Source organism: Molossus molossus, unplaced genomic scaffold (genome assembly GCF_014108415.1).
Source record: "Molossus molossus isolate mMolMol1 unplaced genomic scaffold, mMolMol1.p scaffold_m16_p_18, whole genome shotgun sequence".
NCBI lineage: Eukaryota > Metazoa > Chordata > Mammalia > Chiroptera > Molossidae > Molossus > Molossus molossus.
Window position 1 is genome coordinate 14,988,359 of NW_023425353.1, and position 20,110 is coordinate 15,008,468.

The following is a 20,110-nucleotide window of genomic DNA, read 5'->3' on the forward strand; positions in this document are numbered from 1 at the left end:
AGCTCCTAGTATAGGCCGCGGTAAATAGGAGGGGTTGATATTTGTTAAATAAATGAACAAAGAGGAAGAGACTATAAATATTCTGAGTATTGCTTGGATACAAGGTCAGGAAAGAACCTTCTGTAGAGATCACAGATGTTTGCCCAAGGCCATGACAGGTACTGCGGGGGCTTCAGGCTTGTACAGGCGGATGCAGGCGGAGCGCTTGTAGTCGGGCCCATCATCCTCACTGGGGCCACAGAGGAGCTGAGCAGGTCAGAGTCTTCTGTGTTTCAGGTGCAGAAACTAAATCCGGGCCCAACCTTCCACGCCTGGTCATTGGATCCCAGAACAGAGCCCGGTGTTCTGACTCAGTCCATTCCCACAGTACTGTCCTCGGGATCTTAGCAGAAACTTGGACAGAACAGTCCGGTACAGCTCAGGAAATGTTATGAGGCAGCATAGTAAAATCATTCTTATAATAATGGTAGTTATGAAGCATTTAGAGACATTTTAGGACCTGACTAGGCCCATGGAGCATTTACTTGCCAGGCCATGTTCGACATCAGCTCTATCGTGTTAAAATACACTTTCATCCAAAAGTAAATGTAACTCTCTTACCTGCAGTTTTTGAAAGGAAATATAAAATTGTGTAACTTTGATTCATATTTACATAAAATATTAAACTATATGAAGATTGAGTTCAAGTGTAGTTGGCAGTGGCAAACTTATGTATTAAGTATTTCATTAAGTATTTGTTAATTTACTATTTCCTTTTTGAATTTGAAAGCCAGTTTTTCCCAGGTTTCCCCCGTCTCTGTAGATCTTAGCAATCTCGCGGCCCTGGTGCGAGGCCTCCATGTGCTGTCTGACTTCCCCCGCTCTCCTGTGGGGTCAGCACGATGGAGGCCCCACTTCCAGACGACCAGACGGAGGCCCTTCAGTAAGTGATTCAGAACTGCTGTGGCGGGACTCCTGACCCCTGACCCGCTGACTGCTCTGTATGAGACTCGGCGGTCAGTGAGTGACCAGTACCCAGCAGGAGGGAGATTTCTGCTCTGGAAAGAACTTCTAAGTCTTCATGGAGGAGGAATTCAGATTGGCTCTAAGGAGGTGGGGGGGTGTTCATTTTTCATTAGTATTCTTTCTCCTCGCCTTGCCCACCTCCGGTTTTCTCTTGCCTTCGTTGTGCGTTCACTAAATTGAACGGCCAAGCATGCATAATGCCTCCAGCAGCCCAGTGCCAGAGTATCTACCCATCCAGCAAAAATACCCCCGTGTGCTGGCTACTCGGAGGATCCTTGCAGCCAGAGCTAAAGACTCAGTGCAAGTTGCAGATTTTTGCCAATGCCATTTATAGTGGAATTGAAACACTGCCTTTCTTACAAAATATTCCTCAGTAGGCATTTAAACCAAAAGAAAGAAAGGATGCAGTGGCCTCCTGAACAAGCTCTTTCTGTCACGAAGTAGCTGGGAGAGCAGCATTGCAAAGGGCAAGCTGAGGAATGATTATTTATGGACTGAAAAGGCTGAACTCTTGGTTGCCCTGGATACAGTGTTCTCATCACTGTCCTGTTCTGGCGAGGACTGAAGTCCTCATGCATGACAGCTACTTCCCTCTCAGTATACGGCCGAAACCAACATCATTCATAATGAACCTAATAACCCCTCTATTTCACCAAATGAGAAATTGAAAACAGTCTATTTTTTAGACAGAGAAAATAATAAACAGAAAAACCTACCTTTGGTATTCATAAGACATGTTTATTACTGCATCACATTCGGTCTATTTCAATTGTGGAGCTATCACCAAACAAAATTGCATTCCTAATGAACTTCTGTATCTTGTTGCTCATAGAGCATTTAAATAGAACAATTTACAAGAACCGTGTGGTCTTCCTGAGAGCTCACACCTTTCTCTTTAGAAGTTGTACAGGGGCCATGAAAAAGAAGAAAGGAAAGAACTCAGAACTTTATCACAGTGGTCCCCTGCTTTCTTGTGGCTCGGGGACGGCGCCACCCTCCGTGCTGGAGGGACATCTCCACCCCTCCCGCTCCTTCACTGTCCAGACCCATTTGGTCTCCGGATCCTGAGTATCCTCTCTTCATTTTACCTCCTAACCCTCCCTACATGTACCATAACCTTGGTGCTTTACTTTCTGTGCAGAATCCTTCAGCAGTCTCCTAACCCTCTGCACCTCCAGTCCAAGCACCGTGCCCGATGGTTAGGAGCATCTGCTCTGAAGTCATATTGCCAAGGTTCACATTCAAGCTATGACCTTGGAAAAGCACTTGGCCCAGTATCTGAGACATAATAAGCATTTAATAAATTAATGTGAGTGGTGATTTTTATCATCATTATTGACATTAATGATCTTTCTAAAGTCCAGATCTGATTTTTTCTCTTCCCTGCATAAAGCCCTTTCATAGCGCCCCATTGCCTCTTTAGTCAGCCTGCAGGGCTCTCGATGATCTGAGACCTGCCCCCCTCTCTAGTCTGCTCTCTCACTGCTCCCCACCTTTCACTCCCTGCTTTTGGCCCAGTTGTGATTCCCTAAAGCTACTCTGCACACATCCTTGTACCTTGTACCTGTTTAACCCACAAGACGTGGCTCCAGATCCTTCTGGGGCTTCCTCCAGCATCACTGGGAAGAGACAGGCCTTCCTTTCTGCCACGGGAGCCAGGAGCATCCGTGATGACTCACCGCATCCCAGCTTGTCTGTCTCATGTTCATTCATTTCGCATTTTGTTCTGAGTGTACAGCATGCTGTGGACTTTTGTGGGGATACTAATAAAGCTTTACCCAGTATTGAGATGTTCACCAAATTGGAGGGACGCAGAGAGCCCCGCTCACTGTTGGTCAGGTGGTGAGTGATAATAGAATAAGGACTTCTGGGAACAAGTGAGAGGAGCATTAATCCTACTTGTTGGTTTCAGGGATGCTTCACAGAGAAAGCCACAGTTAAACCAGAGTTGAAACAGGAATGCACACTCACCATGGAGAGAGAGAGAGAGAGAAATTCCAGGTTCCAGCAGGAGCAGAAGTCACTCTGTGATGGTGAGGTTGGAGTCTCTCCTTTAACAGGAGGACCTCGTCACAGTGCCTTTGCTGCTCTGTCTCCTTGAACCGGACTGAAATGAGTTTTGGCTTGTCTCAGCATCACTACCCACCTCCCACCCAGCACACACACAGAACTAGCTACCCCATCCTCCAGCTACACTGCGGCGCGCCAGGCCTTTCATCCAGGTCACGTCAGTCGTGCCGTTGCCCACGCTCTTCCTTCTGCCTGGAGACCCTCCATCCCTCTTCTCCTAAACGCTCTGTGGCCCGACTCAAATGGCACTACTTCACGAAACCCATCCGACCCTCAGCCACCCTGCGCAGAGTGATCTCTTCTCTGGGTCCCAGTGCCTTCGGGCTCAGACAGCACTTACACACCAGGCAGCCCTGGTTACCAGGTTGTGAGCTCCGTGAAGGCAGGACCACCCTGAGCATACAGACTGGCAGGAGGTCACACTCAGCCCCTACTGGTCATTACTCCCTGGTGGAATAATCCATCAATAATATTAAAATACTCCTTTTGTACTCTAAAATAAGGTCATTTTTATCAAAACTTCAAAAAAGTATGAGCTCTTTGCTTCAATAAATCCTGACTGATGCAGGTAATATTTTATATGCCAGATTTGATAAGTGGGTATTATATTTACACATGAAGGAAAAATTTCCCTCTGAGCAGGGCTTAATGACCAACAGTTTCCAAAGGAGACTTGGGCAGGTCACATTCAGCGTAGCATCTTTATCCAAGGACTTCACACACACGGCGGTCTGAAACCAGAAAGCTCACACAGAGTGAAATGAAGTCTTTCTCAATTTCTATTGTGTTTACGGCAAGCTTTGATTCCTCAGCTTCCCTCAGCATCTGTACAATTCAGAGTAACATGTACTGTTTAAAAGATGTTTAGATATAATAAATTAGTCATTTCAAGGTATAGTTAAATGTAGCCATATTTCTCATAGCAGATTGGCTTTTGTTGGGATCTCCTGCTAAATAAATCAAGCCTACTGAGAAATCCTTTGGCTTTTGACAGACAAATTTTTCAAAGTTTCTAACTTAGAACCAAATTCAATTGCGACAATACTTCACAACTTTCGTGGAAACCAAGCTACAAGTAATCAATTCTGGAGGGTTTCTGTTAGGAGTAGCCCTCATGAGATTTATTCATAAATTGGGCTCCAGGCAAGCCTTGGGAGGGGAGCTCCCAAGGAGTTAGGAGTTGGTTACAATGGAGCTTTAAGTGAATTTTATTTTGTAAGGGGTTTTGATTGACAGTAGCATAAAACTGTAGTGTGTGTGTGTGTGTGTGTGTGTGTTTCTTTTTAAGAAAAAGGGATAGTTATGAATGAAGACAGCTTCATATGATGACCAAAATATAAACTCTGTATCAGCTAACCTGGGCTTGTATCCCAGCTCTGCCATTACTGGCACTATCACCTGTAAAACGGGAGTAATGAAGAACCTTCCTCCTATTGGCATGATGAGAATTGGATGAGAGCATGAAACGCATGCGGCCTGTGCCTGACAGAGGAAGCTCAGGCTAACTGTAACCTGCTGCTCCCCAAAGTTATTCTCCACAAGGGGCCACTGGAATGATCAGAAAAGATTCCCAGGACGTTTCCCTTTTTTATGGCCACTGAAGGCTGTAAAGGTGGACAGAGGTTCTGTTGTCCTTGTAATGTGAGCTTAACCCTTAGAATCCAGACTGACCCCCTCAATCTTTAAAAGTAAATTCTTTCATTATTTCCTTATTTCTCTGTCCCGTGTGCTTGCTGCGCTGTGAGCAGATGCCCCAAAGCCACCATGCCTTCAGGTTAGGAATCCCATAACCTAATACCAAGTATATTAGTCCCTCAGCTCATTTCAAAATAAACTCATCACATGCATCCATCAAATGGCACATTGCAGAGCATATTTGGAGAAAAACAAGGCAAAATGCACTTAATAAAATTACAGACATATGGTGAGGTTCTCAGACAAGTTATTTATGGTCTTGATTAACCTTGTAACATTATTGCCATTTTCATAGATTTTTACATAACAGCATGAAAATATTGTCTTTGCCTTTTAACATGACAGGATTATCTTAACTCCCATTCTCTTATTTAGCCTTTATTTCTCTCCCTCACCCCCAAATTTCTAGCGACTTGATCATGTATAAGCAAAGCTGCTTTTGTGCTCAGTGGTAGTTAATTTTATGAGCCTGTGGTTTTCCAACACTAGTGCATAGCAACAGCGCCACCAAGAGGACGAGGTCCAAGTTTCTAGGATCCGTTCCATTTTTCTCATCAGCCTGTCAGCGCTATACCTGATGATTGCTGGCTGCTGTGTGTCCAATATATATAATATACAATATATTGGCATTTAAAGCTCTAATAGATCTTAATTTGTTATGATCTATAGATTCATTAACTTCTCAGCTGTCTTTAGGTATAATGAGTTTTCGTTTAATCCTCCTGAACTAAAAAAGTAAGTAGTTGATTGTGCTAAACTGCAGATAAGTCAGATAAACAGATGTCTTATGCCACTATAGAAGTGATATATGAAAACTGCTGTTGGAGTCAGTGTAATATCTGAGCTGCCAGGAGAAAATATTGAAATGTGCAAGTTTTAGTGACTAGGAAAGTCACCTCACGAAACAGACTTTCCTCATTCTCAAAGTATTCCTTTTACATCTTATATTTGTCCCAAATTTAGCAATGTAGCAAAACCTATTTTCTTTTATTTTAAATATAGAGTAAAATATCATAAGAATGAAATCAAATGAATATAATTTATGGTAAGGAGGTAGTCTTATATATTTCATATAAATGTATTTCAGGACCACTTTTTATTTCCTGACGTAAACTGAACTGAGTTTGTCTTATTTGTTATTCAAAAACTTAGGTCCTCACCACTCCAGGTGAACCCTAGCTGGATTAAGGACTATACTCCAGTGGTTAGAGGGTAATTGAAGTAACTGAAGTCAGTCGGCCTGGTTTCAGATTGTGGCTCCACTATTTCCTGGCTGGCATGACCTGGTTAAAACAGTGTCTGAATTTCCTCTTCTGTTAGATGGACTTGTTCGTAGAATTACAGTGGGAATCCAATGACATATCTGTCAAGGATTTAGCATACAGTAAGTGCTCAATAAATGTCAGTTACTGCCATTACTGTTATTGTCATAGTTATTTGTAGGTATATTGGTTGCTATTCCTTGGCTTCCTCTTACGGTATTCTCTAAATATCGCTGCATTCTAAAATCAAATTTAGTTTTTTAACTGGTGCTTTCAAATAGTAGAAATAGGTATACTGCTGCATATGTACAGAAACCTGTCTATTTCCAGCCATGGATAGGGACATCTGGCTTCAGCCAGCCCATCCTATTTTCCCCACCCCCACCCCACCGTGGTCAGAGAGCTTTTGAAAATATTAGGCACGTTCTCATGCATTCTGATTTTGGCCTAGGAAAGGACCACATCCAAGTGAAAGCTCTGCCCTTTCAAGGCATCATAGCAAAGTCGTGGAAACTGAAATGCCTTGAAGGAGCTCTAGCTGCATCATTCCCATCATCCCTTCCTGTCCCTGAATCGGATGTGAAATTAGGAGACATGCGCAGAGAAAGGGAAGTGGGGCCACCCAGTTTTGTATGGTACTCACTTGGATCCTTCTGCAACTGAGTCGTTGGCAGTGGGGTTTATAAGTCCATTTATAGCGGCTACATATGTAAGTCAGAATGCTGTGCTGTTATATGCTATTACTAAATTTAAGTTGATTATTGAATAAAAATATTTTAAGTAACAATTTGGTCTTTAGTTTTCAATAGTACAAATTAAGTTAAGAAATCAGGTATTCAGACCAAGTTACCTTGCCTGCAATTTTAAGTGAATATTTTTATTTACCTTTCTATCTATTCATGTCTATAATCCTTACTACTTCAAAAATTTTCCAGTGTTCTTTTGTTTTCTAATACTTAAAAATCATTATAAGTGTGAATCTTTTATTAATTGTGTTCCTTTTTATTCCTTGTATCATTTGGATCTGTTTTATATAAACATGAGCAAACATGGAAAGGGCCATCTATGTAGTCTAAGTGACAGCTGAGTCACAAACAAGATAGGATTCTGTAGCCATTTCTATTCTTCAGAGGATGATTAAAGCATTTGAAATAAGGGGTTTGGGGACAGGTGTAAATAGAATTAACGGTATAAAATTAAGCAAATAGAAATTCGGCTGAATGTCAGGACTGTGATGGTTAGAGAGTCATGGAAATGCCTCTGAAAGTAAAGAGGCAGAGGTCCATTCACTGGAGGCCTGAGTACAGCTGAAATACTGGAACAGCAGTGAAGGTTTTATCGGGAGTATTTCTGCACCAGTATGAGTTGGTCCAGAGAGCCTGTTAGGCACTTTGTGTGCTAATCCTTTTTTCCTGTGAAATAATAAAGCCTAAATCATAGAACTAAATTTCACTTGCAGGTTGCTAAAAGTCCTATTTCTCTAGTGAGATCAAATATGTCTTATGACATGTTTTTCCTTCCACTGGTCTCCCAGCTGTTGTTTCTTATTACTGAAATGGTGATCCGTTGATATTGTTTCAATTACCCAAGTATCTGAGTACATTTAAATTTATGGTATATCATGGATAGTCAGGCCAAGTGACTGTGGTCATCGTACAGGGTGTTCAATTTAAATTAAAGGAACACTTCCAAGACATTATTTATGAAGGAAGACAGTTTACTCTGCAGTGGGAACACAGAATATGTGTTCTATCTGTACAGGCACCATTGCTCTACTGTTTTCTTGGTTGATGATGTTAGCGCTGTGGGGTCACATTATGGGTGAGAAAACATTAATGCCAGCCCCATTGGGTAAGGAACCAACTGAAGCCTTTTTAAATGCAATTCAAAAATGTATACCAGCCCTGGCCGGTTTGGCTCAGCATTTAGAGGGTCAGCCCGTGGACCAGAGAGTCCCAGGTTCAGTTCCTGCTAAGGGCACATACCTCAGTTGTAGTTTGTTCCTGGCCCCAGTTGGGGTCGTGTGGGTGGCAACCACTCGATATGTCTCTCTCATGTTGATGTCTCTCTCTCTCTCTCTCTCTCTCTTCATCTTTCTCTCCCTCCCGCTCTATCTGAAGATAAGTACAAAAAAAAAAAAATGTCCCCAGGTGAGGATAAAAAAATTCCAACTCACAATAAAATGAGAACGTTAAAAATGATTTTCATACTACAATTACATGGTTGTTAATCACATAGGAAAAATACTTTGAGCTGATGTTGGAAAGCAGAATTTGTATCAGGTCTAATGGAATTTTTTCCCTTTATAGAAAAAATGAAAGGCATAAAGTCCCAAAGGGAGCAAGCTGAGGCTTACATGGATATGGTGTTTTAGCTGTGTTTGAAATGGACAGTAACTTAAAGGTTTCTTGTGGAGGGAAAAGTTGAGATTTCACGTTTTTGCTTGGTATTGGCATCACCTTTTTCAGCTCATTGATTAATGCTTGAGGTTTTATTATATACCTAGGGGAAACGACCACTTGAAACTAAGATTTACGTGTGTAATAATTCCATTAATGAAAACATAAGTTCTCCTTGCGAACTTACTAACATTGAGATATAAATATATATTCTATGTCCCCCGGTCTCCGCGTTATTGCCTATACTTGCTATGCAGCATTAATTCAATGAGGTTGCATGTGGAAATATCAACCAGTGTGAATAGCATAAAATTCTACAGGGAGAAGGATTCTGCCATGAACTGTGGTGACACCATAGATGCTATCTAGTCCAGTGACTGGACATTAAAATGACCGGTGTTTTCTCAGATACATCACCTTGTTATTAGCTTAACCTCCCAAACAGCCTTCAGCTCGTCTATGAAATAAGCCAGCCCCTTCTTGCATATTATTTCTCGGGGGAAAAGTACAATAATGAGAGTGCCTGTGAAAGGCTATGATGCTGATTAGTTACTCACAGATGCTTGGTCTCTTACAGCCTGTCAACCAGGGTCGGCACTATCAGAAAGAAATGAATCCACCTTCTCCTTCTAACCCCCGGTAAGAATCATTCATAATCTAAATTCCTTATTTAAATATTAGTTAGAAGATTATGCATTTCTTGGTTTCATGAAATTGTTTTTCAAAACATCCAAAGAACTTTACAAAGTTCTTTTTTTTAGAAGTCTTAGTTCAGTCTACTTTTCTTATTCAGACTATGGTGTAGTGGTTAACAGCCTACCTAGGTTTAAACAGCACCTCCTCCTTTTACTATCTGTGGGACATTCAGCAAGTCATTTAACTCAAATTCAGGCATCATAATTTCCTCATAGTGTTTTGGGGAGGATCAAATGAATAAATACAAGGGAAATTCTTAGCACAATTCCTGGCAACATAGCAAGCTCTCTTTAAGTATTAATTTATCCATTATTACTCTATTTGCTAAGATATTCCATTTTAATAGGTATTTGATGTTTAGTACATTTTAGGCATAAATCTTGTTTATATTACCTGGTACCTTTAAATGTACCAAAATAGTTTATACAAGTTTAAATGGCTATTCTTTTTTATAATTTCAAAATCTCAAAATTATTTTATTATTTTTAAAATGTCATTGATATATGAGTCATTTGTCAATATAGAAAATACTTTATTTGTCAACAAAGTCTAATTAGGGACAAGAAAATCTGAATTTCAGTTTCAAAATACGTGTAATATCATATGGCTTTCTAATAAACAGCCAAATAAGGTAGTTTATCTATATAAATCAGTAATACTTTATTACTATTTGTTATATACTAGGAATTTATTAAAAATCAGTCTATCGCCCTGGCCGGTTTGGCTCAGCGGTTAGAGCGTCGGCCTGCGGTCCTGAGAGACCCGGGTTCGGTTCCCGCTGAGGGCGCGTACCTTGGTTGCAGTTTGTCCCCGGCCCTGGTTGGTCGTGCGGGTGGCAGCCACTCGATGTGTTCCTTTCACGTCGATGTTTCTCTCTCTCTCTCTGTTCCTCTCTCTCCCTCCCACTCTACCTGAACAAAAAATGGAAGGGTGTCCTTGGGTGAGGATAAAAAAAAAAAAAAAAAAATCAGTCTATCTTGAGCTTCACACACAAGGTCTTAGTTATTATAATGCATCTCATTAGCCATATGCATCGCCATATGCATCTCATTATCGAGCTCTTCCGCCTGCCCTGTGGTTTGCCCAGGGAGTGGGCCAGAGCACCAACGAAGGCAGCGTAGCTCTGGCTCCAGAGTGTGATATCTATTACAGCGTGTCTGAGTGTCTGAATTAGACTCATTGGTTGCACATGTCAAAAACAACTTAGCTGATATAAAAGAAAGAGACAGGAGGGATTTGTGAAATAAGAATATAGGCTATGTCTTGGAACCCAAGGGCAACCAGACCTCAGGAGGGGCCTGAAACGTGCTCTCTTCGGTCTGCTTCATTCTCCTCGCTGAACTTTCTCTGCTTCCCAGGCACAGAGCTGTCCGACAGCTCTTGAGTTCACATGTTACAGTTCAAAATACACACTGAAGCTGGTAGGCTATGCCTGAATCCAGTTCCTACTTTCCAGGAAGGAAAATGTAATTGATGTAGCTTGAGCCAAGCAACCACTCTGGTCTAATCAGCAATGAACAGCCAATCAAAGCCATGGCTGCCAGGAGACCACCTACACAGTTTACAGGGCTTTTAATGGGGCCCAGAATATTCATGACATGGGTAAAGTAAATGTTCTTTATTAATATTCCTGGTCTGTACACTTGATCTGGTCATTCTTTCATGTTATCTAATAGAGGGAATCGTCACCATCATGAATAAATACAATAATAGTTTCGGAAGTGAGATTGCAATTTCAGTAAATGTGTGAAAGGGGTTCTAACATATCAACATCAGTCGTCTCTTGATATGTGAATATGTGCCTTGAAGGCATGCAGGTCATCTAGATTTGACTAACAAACATGTTTCTGTATATGAGTCAAGTTTCAAGGTAACTGAAAATCCAACTTTGGTCTAAATTATAACAAAGTCAAAATTTGTAGTCTGAACAAATGAAAGTGATAATAGGATATGTTAAAAAGTGGTAACTTTTGTTTAAATTAAAGGAGAAAAGGACCCTAATTCTCATTCTAATTCTGCTACTAACACAGTAAATGATCTCAGACAAGCCTGTCCAGACCTCATTTAATAATATGAACACCCTCATGTGTAATAGAAAGGAACTGAGTTACATGCTCTCGGAAGTCAGAGAAGCTTTAAATTCTCTGGCTGCGATGAGACTCATTATAGATTTTACATGTGAAAACCAGTTCTACTGTTGAAGGGAATACTGCCCTATATAGAAAACAGATTTTTATAATATTGGATGAATTAATTAATCTTTAGATGTAGTAGTATGTGACCTTAAATATCTCATTTAAAATTAAGTTCTCAAAGACAGAATATAGGAAAATTCACTAACTAAACAGATAGTATATTTTATTTAACCAATTAAATGTTCATTTATGCAGAAAAAATTAATTTACATTTTGCATAATAAAATTAAAAACAAACTTCCAGAACAAAAAATAAATGCCATTAACCCTATTTGCCGGCAGGTCATCCCCCAGTTTTCTGGAGCATTGTTCCAGGGCTATTTAGAAAACCCCAAGATTACATTGCTTGGCTCTTGGCTCATACATTCAGCAGCTTAGAGAACTGGCAGAAAGGCATTCTTGGGCCATAAATTAAAAAGATGATAAAATTAGGAGGTCAGCATAGATCATCATATAAAATGGGACAAATTGAATTATGTAATACACATAATTTAACAAAATTGAAAGCTATGATTCTTCTTAAGATTTGTATTTATTGTATTTCTTACAGATAGTATCCCATGTTTTAGACTCTAAAATACAAAACTTTAAAGTTAAATTTTAAAGTTCAGAAATAGTGATAATGAATATGAAAAAAATAAATATTTAAAAATGAGAAGGTAAGTCTCTAAATCTACCCTCTTGGATAAACAAGCACCTAACCTGAATCTTGAATTAAAAGTTCAGCAGACAGAAGCTCTGAACAAAATCGAAAAGCATGGGGCTCTTGATTTCCTGGGTGGAATGTGGCTGTGGTCATAGCGATGCAGACATGCCGGTGCCGGGGACACGTGCACAGGCAGGGCCTGGAGAGGAGTGTAGCAGTGCCCTGTGGGAGGGAAAATGGCCACATAAGCTTCAGTGAAATATCTGCAGTATCCAGAGACCTAAGATTCTTAAGTTATATAACTCATACCTCCTGACCTACCTACATACATATTTAGAAAGTCAACTTTCAATTAACTTCATTGATGTAAAAGAACAGCCAATATCCCCAAAGCCTTTCATTTACATTTTATTCTGAAAAGATTTTTATTTCTGCAATATAATTACCTTCATAGTTTTTTATGATTAAAGTTCAAAATAGTATGCAATCCACAAAGCAGGCAAATTTGGGTTTTGAAGAGCTGAGTAGAATGAAAATAGTTAAAACACTGCATATATTCATATACTGTTTTCCTCAGAGTAAAAGAATTCACTTACACTTGTAGGGCAATGCTTGACATTGGGTAGAGGTGAGACACAAAGGTAATCATTTCCTGAATGTTTACAGTCTAGGAATTGAAATACACATGGTTCACCTCATCATAATTCCTTGCACGTATAGGTTTTCAATAAAGCTGGTGCCTCTTGCATTGTTAGACATGGGTGTGATGTTTCCCATTGTTTTTTTCCTAAGATACTGACTGGTATTTAGGCAGCATCTCAACTGCAGGGACCCTTGCCTCCATTGTCTACCCACATTGTCTCTTGGGAGGCCGATAGCCTCTATGACAAGGTGTAGAAATGGCTAACATAATCTAATACAATTTGGAGGAGTTGGGTAGGAGGAAACAATTTCACAGTTCATTCATGTTGCGATGTGTTTTCTAGCATGTGACCTTGCTGCCAAATGGAGCAAAATGGATGCTGTTTGCAGCCTGATGTCACTTGCTGTAAAATGCCTTCTCTTGCTTTGCGGGGTTTAGACTATCCCTTAGGCACGTCTCTGCATGTGTACATGTAGAGTCTTCAGAACAGCTCAAGATATTTTTACTCAGAAATGGGTTTTATAAAACAAGCTGTGATTACTTTCTAGTTGTCTGTTTATATGGATGGAGTCGATAACCAGTTTTTCAAATGATGATTATACTTGCTATTTTTACAACTCATTGGAAAATTAGGGGGAAGAAGGAGGGTAGTCTAAGGCTTTGTCAGGTTCTAAATGTTTGTGGAAATAAACAATATAGAAGTTTCTAGAATGCCCAGTAATGAATGGCATGGTTTTCTCAAGTGTCTGCTTTATGATTTATGATTTATCTGTATTTTTTAAATGTCAGTGCAGATTGTGTTAGGGCTTGAATCCTTTGCAGCTTTGCCACATGTTTTGTGATATAAACGTACTTAGAGCTATAATGATCCGTTAAAGCCCTGCAGACTTTGACAAATGATTCATAAGCGCTGACCTCAGTTCCCACTGGCTCAGCAGGCCTGGCCGAGACAAGCTGGCCCGTCCCTGTAACCTACCAGCTCTGGACGGGCCACAGTGGCTTCATGTTTCTCTTCCCTCCAGCTGTCGGGACTCAGCCTGATGAGCTTCTCCTCGATGGCTTCAGTTTTTGTCCTACCAACACAAACGAGAGAAATGTATACGTAAATGGAATTAAATACAGGCATTGCATGTCCTATTTCTCTTCAAATGATTAAATTTGGATCATTTTAAAACAAGTTGTGTTTTTAACAAATGTTTCTCCTTCAGACCAAAGCACAACAAAGAATTTCCTGATAACTGAGATAGATAGAAAGAGAGAGAGAGAGTTGGAGGACCTGAGCCTGTGGTCTGTGGTGCTGGTCCCCTCTTCAAGTCAAGTCATTCCATGCCCCTCCTGCTCCCAGAGAGGTCTGCAGTCCACTGGTCTAACCTTTTCAACAGACTTTAAAAACCCCTGGTTCAAAGAGACTCAGCTGGGCCCCTCCTTCCCCAGTTTACAGCAAAGGCCAGACCCAGATGGCTTCTCTAGCCCCGCCCAAAGGAAACCCAAGCTAATGGCACTCCTGGTAGCAAACCAAGTTCCTCAAGAATCGTTCTGCTTCTCATTCCGACCACTCTGAACCTAGGACCTTGCCCTGCACAACTTCAGGGGCATCATTCCCATTGGGTTCCATGGGACCCAGCAATTCACCAACGGAGTTGGGCAGCTGGTGGGTCCCATCATTTCTTCTTCCTCTGCTCTTGAAACTTGACCTACCCAGCCCACTTTTATTATTATTTTTTTAATTTTGTTTTTCTTTATTGATTTTTAGAGAGAGCAGGAAAGAAAGAAACATAGATGAGAGATAACATTGATTGGTTGCCTCCTGCATGCCCCCCATCAGGGATTGAGCCCCCAACCTGGGCATGTGTCCTGACCGGGAATCGAACCGGTGACCTCTTGGTGCATGGGTCGATGCAACCACTGAGCCACACCGGCCGGGCTGCCCAGCCCACTATTAGTCCTGAGTCTGATCATTGATTCTACCAGAGCCTGTTAGCTCAGATTGCTTGCTTGTACCAATCACCTTGTCCCAAAGCCCTAACTAGCCATCACCCCAGAGGTGCCACCCCTGCCAACCTGACCAATATTTCCTTTGCTCTCTCCACTTGTTCGTTCTGGCCCTGCCTGCCTGGGCATCAGCTCTCCAGTGTCTCAGCTGAGATGTCCGCCTGCTTTCTGACCAGGTCTCTCTTGGGCCTCCAGAACTCAGCACGACGCCCTGAGTCTCCTCTTCCAAGTTGTACTCCATGAGAGGCTCTTAAGCCATTAGGGCTGGAGAAATACTCATCAGTATTTTCTTTATTATCATGTTTTCCAAAATTACAAACTCATAAAACCCATTCCCGTGAGAGTTCCAGGACAACAGATTGCATCCTCTCTCCCACCTTCCCAAAGCTTCTGTGTCTGATATGATGGCTCCCTGGAGAATCCTAGACTTTTTAACTAGAATGTTCTGCTCCCACAATGACCTGGCCTCCCTGGTCACTGTTATCCATCGAGATGATGAACTCAGGATTCCTTTGGCACAGTGTCTGGGTAAAGAAGGTAATTAATTGCCCTGGCTGGTTTGGCTCAGTGGTTAGAGCGTCAGCCTGTGGTCCAGAGACCCTGGTTCAGTTCCCGCTAAGGGCACGTACCTTGGTTGCAGTTTGTCCCCGGCCCTGGTTGCGTCACGCGGGAGGCAGCCACTCGATGTGTCCCTTTCATGTTGATGTTTCTCTCTCTCTCCCTCCCACTCTATCTGAACAAAAAATGGAAAAATGTCCTCAGGTGAGGATTAAAAAAAAAAGAAGAAGGAGGTAATTAATTACCAAAGCAATTTTTTTTAAATCCTCACCTGAGGACATTTTTCTATTTATCTTCAGATAGAGTGGGAGGGAGAAAGAGAGAGAAACATCAACATGAGAGAGACACATCGACTGGCTGCCTCCCCCACGGCTCCACCAGGGCCAGAGATGAACTGCAACCGAGGTACATGCCCTGGACTGGAATCAAACCTGCAACTCTTTTGTCCGTGGGCTGACGCTCTAACTGCTGAGCCAAACCGGCCAGGGCACCAAAGCAGTTATTTACTATTCTAACATTTTACAGTTTCAGCTTTTAATTAAATGATTCAGCTTCCCCTTCTAGAGTTACGAGCACCTTCAAAAAGTCAAAATACTGGCTCCAGCGTATAGCATCACTTCTATGCTACCTGAGGCAGGGTGAGGGGTTGCAGGCTGAAGTCCAGGGTAATGACAGGAACCTGAGAAAAGGGAGACCATAGTTAGGGTCAAATGGCCAAGCCAGGCGCATGCACAGACTCGCTGCCTCACCCTTCATTGCGTGACCTACACAGAATAGCTTCCCCTGTTTAAACGAACCTCTGCAACACAGAATGAGTCAGTGTTGCAGCGCATACCTTCCCCAACGCTCAGTGTCTTCGGAGCACCTGCTCTGTGCGGCGCAGCGTGGAGAGATGATGTGCCTTTGGCGGCTTTCGGCCTCTAACACAGGCCAGTCCTCACTGCTGTTGCCAAGGCAGTGTGACCGTTTCGGGAAAGGTGCCAAGGCACCTGGGAGCGTGTCCTGAGCTGGCGCGGAGAAATACCTGTGCCCCTCACACACTCTGCTTTTGATGGCAGTTGGTTTTACTTCTTCCTTGTAATTCTTTTGTTTCTCTTGTTATTGAGAAACATTTCACTTTGAAATTGATTAAAGTTAAAACATAATTTTTCACTCAAGCAATATATTATGTTTACCAGAGTTTACAGCCATATTTTGCTGTTCATTACCACATAAAAACCCACTCAGGATAATAAATATCTTACAAGTCAAACATCCAGCCTGTTTCAAATGACTTGAAGGAGAAAAGGCAAACAACCTTTACCTGATTTGATTGAATTAACACTAACATTATTGTTCTATTGACTCTTTCTTGTCCATTGATTCTTAAATGCCTTTAGCTCCCTTGCCATTAAGACAAATCAGATGCAATTTGGTGCTCGGGACAATAAAATGCCATTGGGTGTTGGATGTATGCATGGGAAATATATAAGTGTGTGCTGAAACAAGACTGGTTCGAAGGCAGCTTCTCATTTTTTTGTGAACAATGTCTTTGCTTTGACCTTAGAAATTAACAATAGTGACCTCGGTTTTCTGACGTGAACCACCTGGGTTAGTAACAAGTGAAGCCAATTGGTGATTTGTAGATGATGTGCTTTATCTCTTACTTAAGATGAAAGAAAACTCTAAAACTTTACATAATCTCATATTTTTTAGTTCTTCATTCTCTATTTGAGGAGTTTGTAGACTAATAAGCAACAGAATCAAAGCAAGAAAGGAGGGGAGAGTAAAATACCTTCTGTTGAATTGATAGCAAAGAATTTTTAAACAGGAAAACCATTTGTATGTCAAAATGGCATAGAATAAGAAGGCTGAGATCTGGCCTGACCTAAGGTCAGTCACCATGAGATAAAAATGAAGGTCTCAGCTTAAATAAAACCAGTATGGCCTCCAATGAAGCGGTGGGGTTTATGTTAATGCAGCCCTGTCTTTTGATGGGAGGGGGCGGGGGGCGGGGGTTCATCCCTAAACTACTGGATAATGTATTTTTCTTTCTTTCTTTTTCTTTCCTTTTTAATGATATCTTTTTCTCTCCACCTAATGGTTGGAGATGGCAGGTGACAATCTATGTACTGGCCAGTAGCATTAGAAGGGTGCAATTACTTTGTATTTTACCATTTTTCCTCTTCCGACCTCTTTAACAGCTCTTTGACTGAAACCTGAAATTGCCTTCATGTTGGAAATACTATTAACTCACATTAAGAGTCCAGAAAAGTTTTAGTTTCTCCTGCTGGAATAATGGAGGAAATGGGAAATAAACATGAACAACCACCCATGTGACATTTTCTAAATTTACTTGTGATTTTCTAAATTTCAGTGCTAGCAAAAAAGAAAGATGCAGCAAGGCATACACTAAATGAAGATATTATGTATTAGAGAAGGAATGAATCTGTCATTTTGACGGATTGTGAGGCGAAGAGCAGATTAACAGATTACTCATAGTCAGAACGCAGCTCGGTGTGAAAAATGTGCAGGAAATGATAAGTGTGGGTTTGTGCTGATTTAATGATATTTTAAAACCACAATAACACTCTGGTAGTATAATATAATAAAGCACTTTGCTTGCATTTTTAAATCATCAACATATTTCTAGTTTGACTTTAACAACATTTTGGACCATTCTCTATTAAAATATGTAGCTTTCAAATTAGAAAAAGATACCATCTAAGATATCACAGCAATGACCTCACAGGAAATATCGCTGGCTTTTAAAATCAGTTTTTTCCTAAACTAGCATTTGTAATACAAACTTTAATTGTGTTTTAAGCACACTAATGCCACATTTACTTTTGGGGGAGGGCATTTAAATCACTTACAAGAAGAAATTATTATCTTCTAACAACCATTTCCAGGGAAATGCTTCATAGATGTTATTGATTTGTCTTCATATTTTCATTGTAGATTTTTAGTTTTGTAGTTGATATTATGGAGTACTTATGAATAACAGCTATATTTTACCACAGATAGTGGATAAAAGTAGTTCAAATTTGAATTGAGTACTCTGAGTCTCATAGCAAGAAATAAAGTGAACTGCTTTATTTTGTTATTGCAAATATTATTAGAAAGCAAAGGTTTTTAAGAGGTTTACATTTTTTTATTAATAAAATTGGGATCTGAATAACATACTTTTAGTTAATTTCACAATGATGGACTGGCATTGTCAAGAATTTTCAGAGTAACATTTCTATAATGTATGTAAATGTTTCTTTTTCTATATCTTAATATTCAAAACCTGATAACATGGCTTGAGTTGTTTCATATTATCTTCTCTTAGCTTACTAAAGATGGCTTTACATAATGAGGTACAATGAAACTTGTAAGAGACTAAAATATTACATTTTTTGTCTAAACACTTATATGTAGCCCATGTGCAAATAAGTACACTAATATGGCATGCCCAGGGCTAGACTCGCAGACATGATTATGGTTCAAATTGTTTTATACATGCAGTGAAGACTTTTACCAGAATTCAGCACATTTTGTATATTTCCCCTCTTCTAATGTATTAATATTCTCAATGTGGGGGAAGTAGATAAGCTAATGTAAAGAAGTAGTCATTCTTTTGGTAGAAATTCTGAAATGTATACAGCAAATGTTTGCATGTTTTCTGACTTCCTTGCTTATTTATTGTCTGCAGAAGTTATTAACATGGTTTGCCAAATATTCCAAGCTTTCTCAATTCCAAGCACATTGTTGGAGTGCTCTTCTAAGTCCACTTGGTTTGGGTGGAGCCAATTATCCCAGCTTGTTCTAGACAATGAATTGTGAGCAAAATCCCCTACATTGTTGCTTGGCTAGAGGGTTTCATTATAGGTGTAAAACCCTCTACCGGAGTTCTCTTTTCCTCCACACCAACCAGGAATACTCAAGGTTGTGGTTGTTTTGTAAGCCTGGTCTCTAAATAACTATAATAAACAGAGTTCCCCTGCTCGTCTGTTATATACATTTATCATGAGCAAGAAATAAACCTTTGTTGTTTTTAAGACACTGAAATTTGGGATTGTTTGGTACCAAGCATTAGCTAGCCCTATTCTGACTTACATAGTTACTAGCTGTGACATTGACTGTATTTTGTCATTGTAAATAGGCATTTTATATACTTGAATATATGAAGGTTTAGAAATTGGTTAAAATTGTTGAGCTCAGAATGCCATTCATTAGTATATAGTAGAAAAAGTGGTTTACGAAGTAACAGAGTACACCAGTTAAAAACACAGTCTCTGGATTCAAAATGCCACGTTTGTATCCTTGTGAAATTATTTCTCTAAGCCTCAGTTAAGTTCCTAAAAAATAGGGATTGTATTCAGTTACCACTTTATGGTGTTATTGTGAGGATTAAATGAGGGAATGCATGTAAAGAGTTTTACACAGGGCCTGACATATATATTTTTATTAAACGGGAGAAAATGATGATAGTGGCAGTAGGATATTAATAGGAATATCAGAAATAAAGTTTCCTAAGGAAAAGATCACACTTTGAGAGAGTCAAAGAATCCTAGAGTTTGAAGAGAGTAGAGGTTATTTAACCCATCATCTCCGGAAGACTCCTCTGTACGTCGTGGCCAGCGAGGCGGGCAGTGCTGCAGGCTCAGGGCTCCCTGCAGCATGAGGCAGGCAGTGCTGCGAGCTCAGTGCTGCATGAGGCGGGCAGTGCGGCGGGCTCAGTGCTGCATGAGGCGGGCAGTGCTGTGGGCTCAGTGCGGCACAAGGTGGGCAGTGCAGCGGGCTCCCTGCAGCATGAGGCGGGCAGTGCTGTGGGCTCAGTGCGGCACGAGGTGGGCAGTGCAGCGGGCTCAGTGCTGCGGGCCCAGTGCAGCATGAGGCAGGCAGTGCAGGCGGCCCGGTGTGGCACGAGGCGGGCAGTTCGGGGGGACCCAGTGCTGCACAAGGCGGGCAGCGTGTTGCTGAGC

The 20,110-nt window shown here is 41.0% G+C and overlaps 1 protein-coding gene across 2 annotated transcripts in view; it reads left to right on the plus strand.

The window, feature by feature from the left end:
- CFAP20DC (CFAP20 domain containing) overlaps positions 1-20,110 on the plus strand; it is a 258,264-nt gene that overhangs the window by 195,491 nt on the left and 42,663 nt on the right. For both annotated transcript variants that reach the window (XM_036267094.1, XM_036267095.1), the window contains one exon: positions 9,009-9,070. In XM_036267094.1, the coding sequence (XP_036122987.1) occupies positions 9,009-9,070 (62 nt within the window). The remainder of the gene's footprint in view (positions 1-9,008; positions 9,071-20,110) is intronic.